We start from the raw sequence: 17,500 nt of genomic DNA, 5'->3' as shown, positions 1-17,500 counted from the left end.
GACACACAAACACAAACACACACAAACACACACACACACACACACAAACACACACACACACACAAACACACACATAAACACACACACACACACGGTGCTACACTTCTGAGAGCGGCATCTGAAAGCAGGAAGCTATGCCGACTATCCCGGTTCCTCTCTCCTCCAGCCCTCCAGTCCTCCCAGAGCTGGGCCCTGGTGCCGGGGCTTCCAGAGCAGGCGGGCTGCTGGCTCCCCTCTCCCCCCCCCCCAGATGCTGCGCTCTCCTGACGCCCAACAATGGGTCTGAAAAGCCCTTCAGCTGCCTCTTTCATCCCCACCACAACGCATTCGCTCCTCTCCTCCCTCAAAGACTACAGACTCTCGCTCTTTTCCTCTGCCACTCCTCTCCTCTCCTCTCCCTCCATCCCTCTCTCTTTCTCTCGCTCCCGATGGAGGGCCCAGGCCACAGCTGAGACTGGGTCCGCCACCCTGTAGCAGAGTGAGAGATCAAACCGGCCCAAGTGTCCCAGCCCAGCTTTTATTTACTGCCAGGCCTCTTCAGAGGCAGCTTTATGGCCTAGATGGCCTCAGCACACACACACACACACACACACACACACACACACACACACACACACACACACACACACACACACACACACACACACACACACACACACACACACACACACACACACACACACAAACAGCTCAAACTCTTCCTGCCCAACTGAAATGGATAACAAACAGTGATGCTAGCTTTCACCATAAGCAGACAGAAGACCCTTCAGCAGCAACAGCAAAAAAAGAAATCTTTCTACTGAGACAGAGCAAAAACTCAACCTTAAAAAACAGACACACACACACACACACACACACACACACACACACACACACACACACACACACACACACACACACACACACACACACACACACACACACACACACACACACACACACACACACACACACACACACACACACACACACACACACACACAAACACCCACACACACATACATACACACACACACACACACACACACACACAGAGAGAGAGAGAGCCCTGGAGGAAAAACTTAACATCTCAGTTCCCTCTATTTCTTCTCTCCTCTTAAGATCTACAGATTTTCAATTAGCGCTGCGAGACAGCCGGACTAGCGCTGAGACGGGGGGTGGACTGGCGATGGCAGTGGACAGCCAAGCGGCATAACAAATCCTTCAAGACTTCAAAGTGGAATATTCCACTTCAAACGTCTGCAGTATCCCTTAACAGCCCCAGAAAAGATTTAACCTCTGCCCCCCCTACCCCCCTCACTCACTCAGCCATACAGCACAACTGGGCTGCAAAGGGACTGGAAGTTGCACATCGTTCAAAGACGCAGTGAGAAGAAAGCAGAAGAGAGGGAATATCAGGGTAGCATGGAGGGAGAGAGAGAGAGAGATAGAGAGAGGGAGGGAGGAAAAGAGGATGCTGTACTCACAGACTGTCTGCCAGGGACATGGAGTCGTCTGTCATGGCATCGCTGGAGATCTCGCTGTCGTTGGCACTGGAGGCCGGAGCGAAGGCGAGACCGGTGCTGATGTGGAAGGGACTCGGCGACTCCCCACGCCTGTACGACCTGGGAACACACACACACACACACACACACACACACACACACACACACACACAGGGAAACACACACACACGCGCGTAATGAGTTAAATGGCACTGTACTTGATCAAGCCACTTACATCACAACAGTGGATCCTTCATTTTTTCCCCCCAGACAACAGATCTGATTATTGGAGTGACATCAGTAGTGTGTTTGTCGGTATGTGTCTCTGTATGTGTATGTGTGTGTGTGTGTGTGTGTGTGTGTGTGTGTGTGTACAGTGAATAACCAGGTGAGGTGAGCAGGGAGTTCTCCATCTAGTGCTCTGTCCCTGTATAGTTCTTCACTAAAGAGTCACACACACACATCTCACATGTGGTCGGTCAGCACTGGGCTCTCAGCATCTCCCTCTCTTGCCTTCCCTCATTTCCTCTCTCTGTCCCTCACTTCTCCTCATCCTTCCCCCTAACCCTCTCTGTGTCTCTCACTTCTCTTCATCCTTTCCCTAACCCTCTCTCTGTCCCTCACTTCTCCTCATCCTTCCCCCTAACCCTCTCTGTCTGCTTCATTCTACCCTGCAAGCTTCCTTTTCCCCCCGGTGAGGAGGGTGTTTGGACAAGACAAAAGCTGTGACTCGGGAAAAGGAAGAGAGTGACGGCAGAAGAGTGGTCAAATCTATATGAACACGGCCAAGAAAAATACAGAGCGAGAGAAGAGAGACAGCGGAGAGAGAGAGAGAGAGAGAGAGAGAGAGAGAGAGGTGGAAAGAGAGAAGGGCATTTGCTGAAGAAAAGATGAAAGGACTGAGACCCTGCATCAGTGAAAAGAGGGCTAAAAAGGCCGGCGGGGTGAGAGAGGTGAGAAGCCGAGCGTTTCTCTGGGGGGAACATGGCCGTAGAGCTGGACACAGAGCTTGACCTTTAACAAATGCCAGAAGACCTCCCTTTTCACCCGGCGCCTTTTCACTCGCCCGCTTTCAGGAGGCAGACACCTCCTAGCACCTTCATATTTTCTTCCTTCCTTTCCCTCTCTATCCCCCCTTTGTGTATCATTATTCTCCTTCTCCTCCGCAACATGCACAAACTATATATGTGTGACAGAAAATCGGCAACTATAGCAAAATCTCTTGATTTACAAGTAAATTCACCGCGCACAGAGTGGACCACCAAGTCCATCTCTTGATTTCCGAGTAAATCGGAAGGGAGGAGCAATCTGGTTCTCAGCACAGAGTTCTAATGTTATCTAAAGGTTCTCCCACACCTCAGGTGATATAGAACATTACATAGAATATATAAAAAACAACTTTGATCCTCCGCACCAATCCGTCTATGCCCTGTTATATGTGCCGTTAAGTTAACACACCATTCCCACATGCTCCCTGAATCCTGCCCTGTCCCCCTCACAGCAGTTTAGGGGTTTGTGGACACCTGCTGTCAGACAAACATTAAACTGGCACCTTCCACAATCCTCACACTGACCATTTTTAATGGAGAAGGCTGGCAGCTGTGAGGATGGAGGAAATGTTTAGGAACATTTGCACACTGAGGAATTCTAAGGTTAGATGTCTATATGCCTCATATATGACAATTCAGGTACAGCATAAGAGAAGGTTATCAGACAGGCACAGAATCTGTTGCCTTTTGAAGCGTCATTATGAAAATAACGAGCTATTGGTTCAAGACCAATTCAGATCAATTCTAATAAATCCCAATATTCTACCAATAATTAACAAAAATACGCACAGTTTTCATGAAAATGCATAGACTACGTCTAAGCAAAACGTTAAGATGACTTGCATAAGCTTGCACTCTAATTGGGAGATATTCGGTGTCTGCCGAAGTAGCCTACTTCAAACTTACGGAAACTTCGGCAGGCCAGTAGAGGGCCCGCGTGAGTGTCTGTGATTACCGGCAGAGGTTAAAGCGCTTTCATTGATGTTTTTTTCCCAGCCAGAGTTCTCCCTCTTGGCTTAATGTGAGCCAGGTGAGCTCACAGCGCACTCGGCCGAGGGGGAAACTTACTAGCCTACATGCCAAGACCGGGAATCCATTGCAGCAAACGTACACGAAAAAAAAGAAAAAAAAACAGTCTAGTGTGCCTAGTGCTAACGTTAATAGTAGTGTAATAACGTTTGATATTCATAACATATCATAACCCTGTGGCACACACACTGTATACAATTTAATTAAAAATACAGACCATTGACATTTGAACTTGAACATCTGAAAACGTAGCCTACCTGTATCCTCTCTCCAGCGCCTCCACCGCCCTCACAGAGGGAGCTGTCCGGAGGGCTTTCGCGGACAGTCCGACCATGGAGGCTAAGGCTTTGGCTTTGAAGTCACTGCAACTCCACTCCTCTTCCTCGTTAAGGGTGGGCAAGTAGCCGCACACAAGTTTGAGGCTGCCCAGCCCATCCGGGCTGCCGTGAGCGGCATTCTCGCACCCACTCCGGACGTAATCGAGGTAGATGTCGGAGGTGAGAAACATTTGGTAAGCGTTCTCCTCCATCGCTGTCTGAATCTCCGTCTGTGCCTGGTCAAACATTGATGAGTCAATTTGTTGCCTCTTGACGCTATCCCGAATGAAGGTCTTGGTCGCCGGCTTCAGCTGCTTGGCGACCACGCTGTGGTTTTCAATATATCGCTTGTAAATTGCTTTAGCCACTCTGTGCGTTTTGGTATCCTTGAGGTCCATTTGCCTGAAACCGTTGCAGGCAAACCAAAAGTCTAGCGTGTCCACACATTTCTCTCGCTCCAGAAATGTCCGAAAAAGTTGAGCACCGTCTTGGTCCCCAAGAAGCGAAAGCAAAGACTTGGTCCACCGCGCGAGGGGCGAATCCGGTGAGGCGCTTCCCTCCGGCTCCCCGAGTCCATCCTCATCCCTCCTCGCCGCGGAGCCGGGAGGGGCGACTTTTACAGCGGATTTAACCGTATCCTTGAGTCTCATCACGGCGAGCTTGCAGGGGTTGTAGCATTTCGTCTCGCCCTCTTCCCCCGGGACGGGGGGACGAGGAGCATCCTCTCTGAAGCTGGTGGCGATGGGGTCTGCGAGAGCCCTACTCATGGCTGTGAATTCGGCACCCTTGCGTCGCGTCCCCCTCCTCTGTGCTCAACTGCAATCGCCTCTCTTTCTCTCTCAAAACTGCAGGGGAGCCGGTCTGCCTGTCTTCTCTCTGAAAAAAAGAAGGTATTGATCTAATCAAAACCAGATCCACCCAAACTTCAAAGAGAGCCATGCAGCATGAAGTCCGTTCAGAATGGTGGTACAGGTCCTCAGAAGAGGAAACAAGATCAAACAACACGAATTCGGTTGCGATTCACTATTCAACCTCTTTTACACTAGCGCCTAACTTTGGACAAAATAATATACAATATCCATATAGTTGTCGTTTCTGCAAAAGGCAAGATTTCGGGCATTTTCACATCAACTACTAAAGGTCTATCCACTCCAGATACAATGATATACGTACCAATTCATAACAGACCAAGCTCATAACAACACATGCTTTAGTCAGTCTACTGTGCATTTTTGAGGCTACAACTAAATGCAGTTACATTTCAAATGAACAGAAAAAACTCCTAACTTTAACTTACTGGGAATGAATCAAAGAGGGATGCCACAACAGTCGTTTGGACAAAATCCCAAGATTACGGGCTATCCTGTCATACATATTCAATATCCAACAGTAAATGCATGCGGAGTAGCCTACCTAACAGTGTGAAAGCTTCATACGCCCCCATTTCCACGAGCCAAGCTTAGGATTCAGAACATTTCGTCCCCCGAGAAAATTCAGCGCAAGATCACAAGCAGCCCTATGCCGCTCCACTCTGCCGCAACACCAGTAGAATGTTACAATCGCTGATCCGAGATACACTGTATCATTAATAATTGTATCATATCATTGATCCTACCACACCACCGCATCTGCACGGATTAATAACTACTCCCTAACGAGACGCAGCACGAGCTCCCTCAGTCTCATCCCAAACAACTCTTTACACTTCAAACACCACTACTCTACATTCCAAACTCACCAATAAAAACATCGGAACAGGACTCCCATAAGGGTATGGTACAGCTGTTGTTTGGGTAATAATAACAATTTCTACAATCACACAAGACAGCAAAAAGGCTACATAAACTGTAATGTTAAAAAGCAGACCCTGAAGTAGCCCCGCCAATAGGCTACACAGTCTTGGATCACAGGGAGGAATGCTTTCCACAAACTTCTTTTCACCAGCGTAATGAATACTCTATAAGCGTACAGTAATTAAAATCACTGCCCAGTCTAAGTGATATATGTCAAAGTACAACATCATTATGAAAAAGACCACTTTTCTACAAATATTAATGTAACGAGGCATAAATCTCGAAACCAGATTACTTCAAAGCAAGCCAACAGCACATCAAAGGTCCCTTCTGGGGCCATCGCAAGGAGAACATACACGATAGGAACTTACCATCGATCCACGAGTTTTAGACACTCCAAAAGTCTACGGTTTTTCTCAAAAAAATAATCCACAATCCAGTTCAGACGGCGCAGTCTGTTTTAAAATGGCACAGATTACAAGGCGAAAACATGAATGCTTCTACAAAAAAGAATAGTTTTCTCCCGTCCTTTCCTCTGCGCTAAGCAGCCACGCCATACGGTAACTCTCCTCAGGGCGCTTCCAGCACGGACTGAGCTCTGGGTTTAAGAGTGGTCTTCAAAGTAAGCAGCCGACAGACTGGTCCAGGAAGGTACATAGAAAAAAAATGTTCCTTTGCGCCCTCTAACGCAGCACAAATGGCTCAAATTCCTCGTAGCCTATTATTAATGCGCATCTAACTGTCCAATCTGAGCCAAATGGTATTGATAGTCGGAAAAATATTACGATCATACAACACTGAAGAGCTTTCTGGGCAACACTTGCGAAAGCAAAGTTACTACTAAGTTGCAAGGACCTTATCAAAGCCGAGCAATCTTGAGCCAACTCCCCGAGGCTTTGGAACGTCAGAAGTAAGTGATCTGCCGCCCCAATGGCGTTCTCCCTACAATCCTTCTGTTGCTCCATCCACTTTAAAGACACAGGCTCTTTTTCTACAAGATTCGCAGTTCTCACGTTAACCCATTCGTGTCCATACAGGCTACATGCAGACATGCACAGAGCTGACAGAAAGAACAACCAACAGCCTAAAGTCATAATAAGGAAAAACAGACAATGCTTCCGCTCAACGGATGATCTAGTTTGTCTACATAATTTGTGCATTTTAAAAATCTTGATTAATTATAAACATCTTATTGGCTACAACATACATACACATATGTATAATATATTACACTACATATTGTATATGGACAAATTAAAATAAGACCCTCCTCAAGCTGTAGCAAGAGGGATTTATCATACAATGGGAAATAATTGAAATATAATAGCATACACTAAATGTCATTGTGTAGATGGCATTCACAACTAGGAGGGTTCTAGAAACTTTCAGATGAATTAGAAGTTGTAAACATGATAGGGCCAACTTGAAATATTGTCATCTCATCAATGTCAGTGTACGATTTGACACGGCAAAACTAGCCTTAAGTTAACCATGCTGGTGTTCCTGTTCCAAACTTAGTTCCGTATCAACTTAGTCATTGTGGATGACATAAAATGATGACATACAGCTACTGTCCTTGTTCGACTTTCACAACATACATTTACACACACACACACACACACACAGAGAGAGAGAGAGAGAGAGGGACACAGAGAGGGAGAGAGAGAGAGTAAACAGAGCTAAAAGTGAGAGCATCTGAAAGCGTGCCTGCTCCTCTCTCACCACACCAAACCCTATGATCAGTAACTGCTCTCTCAATTACGGGATTGTCTGCCGCCTCTCTGGGCTTGGGGGTTAAACTCTTAGCAGTCTCCCTTTGAAGTGATTATCCCTTTATCTTCAGCCAGACCAAAGACTGCAAGAGGACAATGCCGAAGGAAACCAAGAGGGAGGCTTATGGCAATTATTGAAGAGGTCCACACGGAGGGGAAGTGTAAATGTCCATTTCTACCATTCTGAAGGGGAGTGAGAGAGAGATAGATAGAGAACAAGGGAGAGAAAATGAGGAAGAGAGAGAGAGAAGCGCTGGAAGAGTGAAAAGTAGAAAGAAGTACAAACAAACAGGGAGAAGGAAAGTAGGCGCAAGAGAGAGAGAGAGAGAAAACAACAGCAACTCCACATGAGAAGAACAACACTGTCTGTGTGTGTGTGTGTGTGTGAGAGAGAGAGAGACAGAAGAAAGAGAGAGAGAGAGAGAGAGAGGATGAATGTGTGGAGGGGTAAGGCGCAACAGAGCGAGAAAGACATGGCAAACAGACAGATACATCAGACACCAACTCCCCCTCACAGATGATACTTTTTTTAGGGTGCCACTCTTCGGCAAGCCAAACAAACACAGCTCAGTTGGGCACAGCGGGCCTGGGAGGGACCGTGCAGTACCACCAGAGAGAGAGAGAGAGAGAGAGACGGGAAGGCAGGAAGAGCACTTGTCAGCAGAATCGAGATGCCAGACAGCCAAGCAAAGAGGACACAATTTTAAGCCGCGAGCCGAGTTCTGCTTTGAAGTCGGACATGCTGCTTTACCACCCCGTCAGAGCTTACAAAGGACATCTCAGGACATAAGTAGGCATTTTATTTAAACAGACACACACACACACACACACACACACACACACACACACAAGTATGCATGCACGCACAAACACCCACACTCAAGCATGCATGCACGCACAAACAACCCCCCCCCCCCACACACACACACACACCCCCACACCCACACACAAGAAGAGAAAAATCCAGAAGAATTGATGAGAGGCAGAGGCTCGTCTTTAAAATTCAACCTGAAACGGTCTTCTTCTAAGAGAGGAGGATGGCGTGGAGATTAGAATGAAAATGTGCATTCACAAACTGCACCGAGCGGAAGCTGTCTGCTCCTCCAGCTCTGGGGGTGGTGCTGCTGCTGCTGCTGCTGCTGCAGCCGGTGGAGGTGGTGCTGGAGCTGGAGATGGAGCTGGAGCTGCTGGTGGGTGGGTGGGGGCTAAGAGTACTGAAGGTTATTTATTGGTGTTCTTTCTTCTCCTCCTTTTTTCCCCTCTCTCTCTCGCTGGGTTTTAATCCCATTTTGCGCATGACTTTAAAGTCTAACAATGTATAGAAACAATGTTTGATGTTCACCTAATCCCTTTTTGGCCATGAAACCCTCCTCATCGGCAGTAATGACTTTCATCTCCTCACTCCTGCCGCCGCCGCCGCCTCGCCTCGCTAGAAATGAAGACGCGCTAAAGATTTCTGTTTTGCTCGCTCATTCATGTGGCCAAAAGGGTGAGAGGGGGGGGGGAGGGGGGGGCTGAGGTGGGAATTATCGCCACGGAGAGGAGCGCTTCTGGGGGACGGGGGGGGACGGGGGGGTCTGGTCTGCCCAGGATAATGATCACTGGACAAGAGGGGTCGGGGGCACTGTTCCGCTCTCTCTTCTCAGGATGAGAAAAGCCGTTGAAACAAGCACAAAACAATATAGAATCTTTTAAAAAAAAGGGTGGGCAGAAGTACTGTATATATGAGGATTTTAGCGAATACATTTAATGCTTATAGCGTCTGAACAAAAAGACATCGGAAAATCTCCCCCACTGACATATGGGTATGCTTTGCTCTTGAATGGTGTAAAAAAAGAGAGAGTAAAAACAGTGTGCAAAAGTCTACACAAAACAATGCACAAGTGCAGCAGCTTGCAGATCAGAGAGGGCTGTGTGTGGAGTTGGTGACGGGGTGTCCTCCTGTGACTCTGCTGATGGCACACACACACACACACACACACACACACACACAGACAGACAGACAGACAGACAGACAGGACGTCTGATGGACACGTCACCCCACAGGCAACACTCGCCCAGATGTGCAGCCTCTACGAGCCCCGCACTCAAAAGCCACAGTCACCACTGCCAAACAGACACCAGCCTGTCACTACAAGCTGACAGCCATAACTGCACACAATCCTAACTCCTTCTCGGTTTACGTATGTGTTTTCTCCCTCAGATGTGTTCTGCACATGTGCCCTGGAATGGTCAGCTGAAAGCGACGTTGCCTGAGTGCCGGACTGCTGGACAGGCTTTTGTTCCACAAAGCAACATCAATTGGTGTTGACCCCAAGGTGTCAGTTTTCAGCATTCTGAGTACAACTTCATCGTTTTTCAACATGCAGGGTTTCATGACAGCCCATCGGACTGCCCTGCATGGGAGAAAATGACACTAAAGTGGTATCCAGTGCATCAGAAAGTGGTTGAAATGGCCTGAAGCGTACAGTACACCAAAGTTACTGTGCACAATACCAGGCCTTTTGGGCACACAATGGCAAAGACAGAGCCATTTTCCCTATTACAAGTCAGTGTATAATCAAAACGAGCAGTTATTTTGAAGTAAAAACCAACATATTCTTTAAGGGCTCAACACCACATGGTACGGCTCTGACACCATTCATGGCGTGGCTCATAGACATCCACCACCTGCTCCGTATTTGCAGTGTGGTGACTACAACCAAACTCATAAGCTGGTCTGAATTCAAGACTCAGGAAAAACCCAGCAACGTCAATGGAAATGGTTATTGAAAGAATCACCAGAGAGACACACACACACACACACACACACACACACACACAGATGGTTCTTGTAGATTGTTCCCCTCCTATGTGATGTGAAACAGATAACTGAGCAACAATACACAACCCTTTACAGCATATGCAGTCCCGCCTCGCGCTTCCCCCTCCGCCTTCCCTCGGAGATGCATGCAAGGTGGAGAAAGCCGGGGAGCTGGGCAGGCGTTCAACATGAAGGCCGAGCGCCGAGCGTGAGTGACAGACGGACTACAGGGAGCCGCGGAGCGGAGCGCAGCCTCGCGGAGGTAAAGAGCATAAAATAGACTGGAAACACACTCATCTGTTCAGATCAGGCCCACGGAGTGGAGGGGGAATGGAAAGAGAAAAAAGGGGGGAAAAAACATGGCCTGCTCGTCTGAGTGCCGAGCGGAGAGAGGGGCTCTGACAGGAAATCTATGTCACAATGAGGCACGCGAACAGAACGGATTGATCCGCTCATTCCAGCACACAGTCCAGAACAGAAAAGAGAGGATGGTGAGTGACAGCTTGGAAAGCAAGGAAAGGGAAATATGTGCAGTTGAGATCCACTCCAAGGAGATGTATAGACTATAGATTACGTTTAAAAACAATGACTTTCAAAACAACCGAGTAAAAATCAATATGTCTATGAAATAGACACCAAAGACATGATGGCGAGTGCTGTAATGACCTGCATGTTCAAATGTCTTTTAGGGGATTTTATTTAGGGAACTCTAGCGTAGACACCTCACCACAGCTCAAAGTTTACTCATTTACTCACCAGTAGTAGTCACCAGTTTACACTGAACCAAACAGAGCAGCATAATGCTGCCGCACTGGGTGCTTTTAAACAGCAAGGCGGCATTCTGTAATACACCTGTAATATAGCCTGGCTAACGCCTCCCACTTCTCAAATGAGACGTGGTCTGGCAACCAGACGTTCATTTTCTCGTATTTGAAAAAATGCCCAGATCCGTTCATTGGGCGCCACGGATGTCAATCAAATGCGTCTCTGCATAGCTCATCATGGTCTTGCTTTCTCCCCTGTTCTGTGATTGGCCACCAACATCAGGCGAAAATGGGGGCGTTAGTTTCCAGACTGCCTTAGCAGCGTGAAAGAAATCACCGCGCAAGGCAGTATGGGAAACCCAGGCTACCTGTAATACTGCATTTGAAAATAACTTGGATTTAAAAAAAAAAAAAAAAAAAAAAAAAAAAAAAAATAGCAGAATACCATTTAAAGTAAAGCTCTAACACTAAAAAACTGGCTTTATTTAGTTAGCCTGATATCATTTGCAATGTGGTGATAAACCTACCTAACAGAACCCTTGACTATATCAACTAAGCCTTGCACATGTATCGCTAAGTTATGACTCGAGCAAAGTTGGTATGCACCATGTGAAATACTTTCTGCTTGTTATGTTTGATTTAGCGTTCTGGCAACAACACAATACTTTGCTTCATTCTGGTCAGCTGCCAGGTTTCTTCACAGCCCTATGCCGTCATGCCAACTCTCCCAGAGACAAAACAACGCTGTGACTACATCCTCTTGTGTAATAAAGGAAACTATGACACTCCATCCTGCACTGGTACCTTTTACGGAAAGAGAGGCGCGACAGAATAAAAGTGCAACATTCCCACCTTGAACAGCCGGTATAAAAATCCCCATGAAGGACAGGTGATAAAGGGGGAGGACGTTGGCCACTGATTGGACTGCACCCAGGATGGTGATGCCACACCTCTTTTACAGGTGAAGCCAATACAACTCGTCCCTGATGCTGTAATGCTATGACATGTCACCAGACTGCTGATGCACAGATAAGAAGACATCAGGGTGTGTGTGTGTGTGTGTGTGTGTGTGTGTGCGGCGGTGCCTTTGATCCTCCCTCAAATTGGAACGATTGTTGGAAACCAACAGGTTTCTAACAGTTCAAAAGCCTGAGGCCACCTCAGTGGTTGTATTAGTAAGCGGGTTTGTTGCACGGTGTGACGGTGGCTTGGGCTGCCGACTCATAATGTTCAACCACTTCAGTTTTGATCTCAAAGCTAGTCCCCAAATCTCTCCCACATTATAATTAATAGAATAAGAGGGAGAGCGTGGAAGAGAGAGAGAGAAAGAAAAAGAGAGACCACAGCAAAGACCGAAAGGAACTTTGTCAGACAGGCACCCACACACAGCTGTCATATCTTCATCACACCTTGCGGTCAGCTGCTTCAAATTGAAACCTGACCAATACTGCAGAGCCCCGCTTCAATTCAACCCCTCAGTGACCTTAACAAAACCACTGAGAATCCGCTCAGGAAGCCGAAATGGCTCTGTTGGGAAGAAAAGGCTGCGTGTCATTCGTGTGATCCTTCCAATCATTATCGTTTTACCAAAAGCTTTCTGTCCGTTTCCCATCTGACAATCCCCTCTTGCATAGCTCGGAGCACAAAATCAACACATCAAATAAATAGGCAGTGGTGTAAAATTTCCTTTGGAACCAGTGGAGAAACAGTAAACTCCGGGACAATAGGCAGACTGGGGGTAGAAGTGCGTAATAAATGCGTAAAAGAGAGCAATTTCCAACGTAAGCTGGGACATGAGAATACAATTCTGACTTCAATGTCCCCCTAAATTGCTTCCTGGTATTGAATTTTGATGGAACTGATCACCATCTAAAAAAGAAACAAATGCAGGAGACAGGCCTCGCAGACAAAAGCAATGTATCTGATCATCTCTCAAACTCCTTTTCATGATATTCTCACAGAGATAGGAGACATGAGACAGGACTGCCATGAAGCACAACTGGAAGATAAAGAACTTCCTTGACTCATAAGCTCAATAAAACAACGAGGATCCCTCAAAAAGAAGGAGCAAAACCTCCGGTAGGAATTCTGTTTGCCAAATCAGGCAGATGGCAGTTTGAATTGAAATGAAAAGGCTTTTTGGACAAACAGACAGTGACATGTCACAAATATTTTGTCCTATAAAGCTCTGTGTGATCTCAGTGTAGCAAAGCAACACAATGAGAAGTTCTGCCACATTATGATAAAAAGGTTATGTTTTGAAACTCAATGTAGGGTGCTGTAGGGTAGGTCTTTTAAAGTTTCTAGAACCTCAGTATTCCAGATGAGGGTGAAAGGTCGTCAGCGGTTTCTCTCAGTACCAACTCAGAAAAGCTAAGGTGTGGTGTGGTTGCAGACGCAATTTACAGCCAGAGCTGTCATGGAATAGCAGATCTTGTGTGCTAGTCTTCTATCTTCTGCCTATGGCAACACAGCGCACAAACGAACCAACATACCACAATGCAACATTCCCTTTTATGTGTTCATGGTGCAAATATCTGGAATGCTCGTTCAAAAAATTTCCTGTGAAGACAGGAAAAGCCTTTCAAGGGTTCTCTCCTGCCACATGTGAAGTGGTGTGTTTTTTTGCCCCAATCCAACCATTTTGATGTATTAGCTAGAGAGTACACTATGGGAGACGAGCAAAGACAGGAATTAAGTATCACTTTCAGTTAGGAAACAAGTTCAAAATGGATCCTTTGAATTTAAATGAGATATAAAGTCAAAATTAACAAATAACGCCATTTGACTGGAGTTTTGCAAGTAGTAGCAGTCGTCTTTTCAGGAATAGTCCACTGTGAGTACTATGGATGCTTCACTTGATTATACTTAAGGGCTAGTCTACTTCAGAGGTAATTTATTGACTTCTTTGATACAGTAATGTAGTATTGAGTTGCAGTGGACTTACTGCAGTGGGCAGTAAATTCACAAGATTAATTTCTTGCATTCATCAACTCAGAAAACATTTTAGGTTAAAGATAATTTAGCTATCTAAAGCTTCAATTGTTAACTCATAACACATTTGATAACACCTTGGATAATCTTGCCTAAAGAGACTTTACAGATAGTTTCTTTAAGTTCAGTTAAATTGTACATTTCATTTACATTACCTGTAATAAGTTATTTAGCAGATGCTTTTTATTCAAAGCCACTTTGTGTCAACTATTATTACAAGGGCCATTGTCCCAGGAGCAACAGGGTTAAGTGCCTTGCTTAAGGGCACAATGATGGACGATGGGAATTGAACCCACAACTTTACCTGCTCCTTAGCAACTACGCTACCTCTGCCCATTTGTTGATGAACAGTTACTGAACATCGCCGCTACCAACAAAACCCAACCCCTAACCATAATTTGTTGTTAACAGTGTCAACATATTGTTTGTTTATAATCTGTAGGTAGTCTGAAAGGGAGGCCATCCCAGTAAATTGTAACCAAACAGCTCAACTATTCCCTTAACTAAACCCCTTTAAAGTGATAGTGATGTGAAATAACGAGGGCAACAGTGAAATTGATGTCTTTAATAAAATGATGCTAGATTTAAAACTTACTAAAACATTAAAATGGAAGTAAAAAAATACATTATACTGAATTCATGTCATTAAAAAACAACCAAAAACAAAAGCAGGTGTCATAAATACAATGGAGTTATGAAGATGAATTTTAAAAACGTGTTAAATAAACAAATGCTACACAAAGAAGACAAACATAGCAACATGAATACCACTGTAAATGAGTGGAGAAATGATGATCCTTCATCTGTGAGTCAAGGCCACCTTGTAAGTGTGTATGTGTGTGTATATGCACACACATGTGTATGATGTGCTCACTTCATTCTGGAGTTTTCAGAGAACCTTCCATCAGTGCAGGATGAACAGCTGTTACCTGTGAGAGTGGAGACACCAGAAAGAGATAAAATACAGATACGATGGTTAGCTTCATTCGTCATCTATTTCTCTCTTACACACACACACACAAACACACATGCTATGGTCTTTTGGGCCCCCACGGTTGACTTCAAGACAATGCTGCCTGGATGCCGCTAGGGTTACAAGGGTTAGGTTTAGATGCCTTGAAGTCGATGGTGGCAGTGCTACCTTGAAGTCAACGGTTGGGGCCCAAAAGACCACACACACACACACACACACACACACACACACACACACACACACACACACACACACACACACACACACACACACACACACACACACACACACACACACACACACACACACACACACACACACACACTTCACGTTAACACTTTGCACACATAATACAAGACGTAGAAGTCTGCATGTATCTGAGAGGAACTGATATTGTACTGTACTTCTGAGACTGAACTGGACTGAACTAGACTGTCTGATATCCAAACTCAGGCTACAACTTTAGGACAAGCTAGGCTCCTTCTGATTGGACGTCAGCTCAGGTGGAACCATGATGTAGACCATTCACCTCACAAATGCCAGCGTTGATCTCATTCTGTGTCAGCTTGCTGAAAGTAGGTTCCAGGCTTTAGATATCAGTATCTCTCTCTCTCTCTCTCTCTCTCTCTCTCTCCACTCCTCCCTCCATCCTCATGGGCAGCACTTAGGCCTCAAGTAGGCCAATATTTGACTAGCGGCGATCCCTCCTCAAACACAAAGCCGCAGTTTCAATTAAAAGGGAAGGAGGAAATGCGCCGTCAATCAGGCCGTCTCAAAGGGACCAGTGCAGCACCGGCGCTTTTCATGTTCTATCTCATCTCCCTCCCTCCCGGACATGAACCGCTCTCTCCACCCACCACCACCCACCAGCACCACCACCAGCACCACCAGTCAAGGGGCTCCAGGACACCAACGCCCAGGTGAGGTAGAGGTAGAGGCTGAGGATTGGTGTCAGCCTCTGGGCTGCCTGAGGTGTCGGTCCCCTCCCTCTCCCTCTCCCTCTCTCTCTCTCTCTCTCTCTCTCTCTGGCTGGGTGGCTGGGTGGATCGGGGACTGCCCCGGCGAGGGGCCCATTTGCATGGCCTTATCTCTGGGCCTGTGTGGGTGCTTTACATGCAGGGAGGGGCTCAGTCAGGGGACGGGTGGGGCGAGAGGACGGATGGAGCTGCGGGCGGTGGTGGTGGTGGTGTCATCTCTCTACCCCCCCCCCCCCCGACAAATTGGGTGAACTCTCACAACTCACACACAGTGTGTACGGCAGTGGACTTTCCTCAGTGCACAGTGACTGTGCGATGCCAAGTCTGAACTCTCGGGCTTCTTTGTTGTTGTTTTTACGAGCTTGATTGTATATTGCTGGGTGCGCCTTTGCCTGTCAGATGTCAGTCTAATTTGTGTGTGTGTGTTGAGGTTTATGAAAGAACAGAACAGGTTTTTTACTGTCTGTGGCAGAGGTACAGGGGTTGGGAACATGCAACGTGTGAAATGTCTGTGTATGAGGATGTGTGTGTGTGTGTGTGTGTGTGTGTGTGTGTGTGTGTGTGTGTGTGTGGGCGTGCACTTTACGGCGTCCTCACCTCCTTCCACGGCTGGCATCCAGGTCCTCCTGTAGCACTACTGCCCTCTTCTGCAGGAAGTTCACCTGCAGACAACCAACAGCAGTTAGACAACACACACCACCACCACCGCAGGAGTCTAGTCCCTGCTAACACCCACTTCACCACTGAACACACATTTAAGGAAGGGCATTAGCATCAAAGGAAGGGCGGTAGTAGGCTTCACGATGGTGACATTCACCTAAGACGCGCACACAAGTTCTCGCCTGTCACATCACCATTCACCCAGCATCTTGTGCTGTATGCTGTAATTATACCCGTAAACATAATCAGCGGATCAAGTTACAACACTTAGAGGCAACGGGCCCTATTTTGACAATCTAAAACGCATGGTCTGAAAAGTATAGTTTCAGAGCATTTAGGGTGTTGTCCAGTCCACTTTAGCTAGTTTGACGACAAAATAAACGATTAGACACACGGTTCGAAAGGGCACTTCTTACGTTTCTTAATGAAGCATAGGTGTGTTTTGGGCATAACATCCATCAAACCAATGCGAGTGCCAACTCCTATTCCCTTTAAGAGCCAGGACTGCGTGAACCACGGCGCGATGCTATTATAATGACGAGGACACGCATCTCTGCAGAAGGAATCCGCTTGCATGCACGACTGTCTACATGCAACAGCAGGATTCCACGAAAGCTTGCTTTACTAAACTAGGTGTGTGTGAGTGACAAGCAGCACACACCTGTCTGTAACCTACTCACCTAGTGACTGAACTTGTAGGTAATTGACAAGACAAAAGTCTTACACTTAGTTGTTAACTTTCACAATACTGACTGACTAGGAGTTGTAATCAAAAATATTACCTATAAAAAAACAAAAAAATAAAAACATTCGAATGATTGAATAAAAGTTACATTTATTCAAGCCCAACAGCACAGTTGTTGCGTTGTGTTTTCAGGGACTCGC

The 17,500-nt window shown here is 46.4% G+C and overlaps 2 protein-coding genes across 5 annotated transcripts in view; both read right to left on the bottom strand.

Annotated features, from left to right (window-relative positions):
- Positions 1 to 6,425, bottom strand: part of LOC134076858 (axin-2-like) — an 18,562-nt gene extending 12,137 nt beyond the window's left edge. For both annotated transcript variants that reach the window (XM_062532121.1, XM_062532122.1), the window contains exons 1-3: positions 6,044 to 6,425; positions 3,820 to 4,755; positions 1,467 to 1,604 (exon numbers count right to left, since the gene is read on the bottom strand). In XM_062532121.1, coding sequence (XP_062388105.1) covers positions 1,467 to 1,604; positions 3,820 to 4,646 — 965 coding nt within the window. In that variant the 5' untranslated portion in view covers positions 4,647 to 4,755; positions 6,044 to 6,425. The remainder of the gene's footprint in view (positions 1 to 1,466; positions 1,605 to 3,819; positions 4,756 to 6,043) is intronic.
- An 8,146-nt stretch (positions 6,426 to 14,571) lies between these two features.
- cep112 (centrosomal protein 112) overlaps positions 14,572 to 17,500 on the bottom strand; it is a 110,476-nt gene continuing 107,547 nt past the window's right edge. For 2 of the 3 annotated variants that reach the window (XM_062532117.1, XM_062532120.1), the window contains exons 25-26: positions 16,553 to 16,617; positions 14,572 to 14,934 (exon numbers count right to left, since the gene is read on the bottom strand). In XM_062532117.1, the coding sequence (XP_062388101.1) occupies positions 14,931 to 14,934; positions 16,553 to 16,617 (69 nt within the window). In that variant the 3' untranslated portion in view covers positions 14,572 to 14,930. Of the gene's footprint in view, positions 14,935 to 16,548; positions 16,618 to 17,500 lie in introns of those variants that run through there. The other variant, XM_062532119.1, reaches the window with a different exon arrangement.

This window comes from Sardina pilchardus, chromosome 3, assembly GCF_963854185.1.
Source record: "Sardina pilchardus chromosome 3, fSarPil1.1, whole genome shotgun sequence".
Classification (NCBI taxonomy): domain Eukaryota; kingdom Metazoa; phylum Chordata; class Actinopteri; order Clupeiformes; family Clupeidae; genus Sardina; species Sardina pilchardus.
This window is presented reverse-complemented; position numbering and strand designations above follow the sequence as displayed.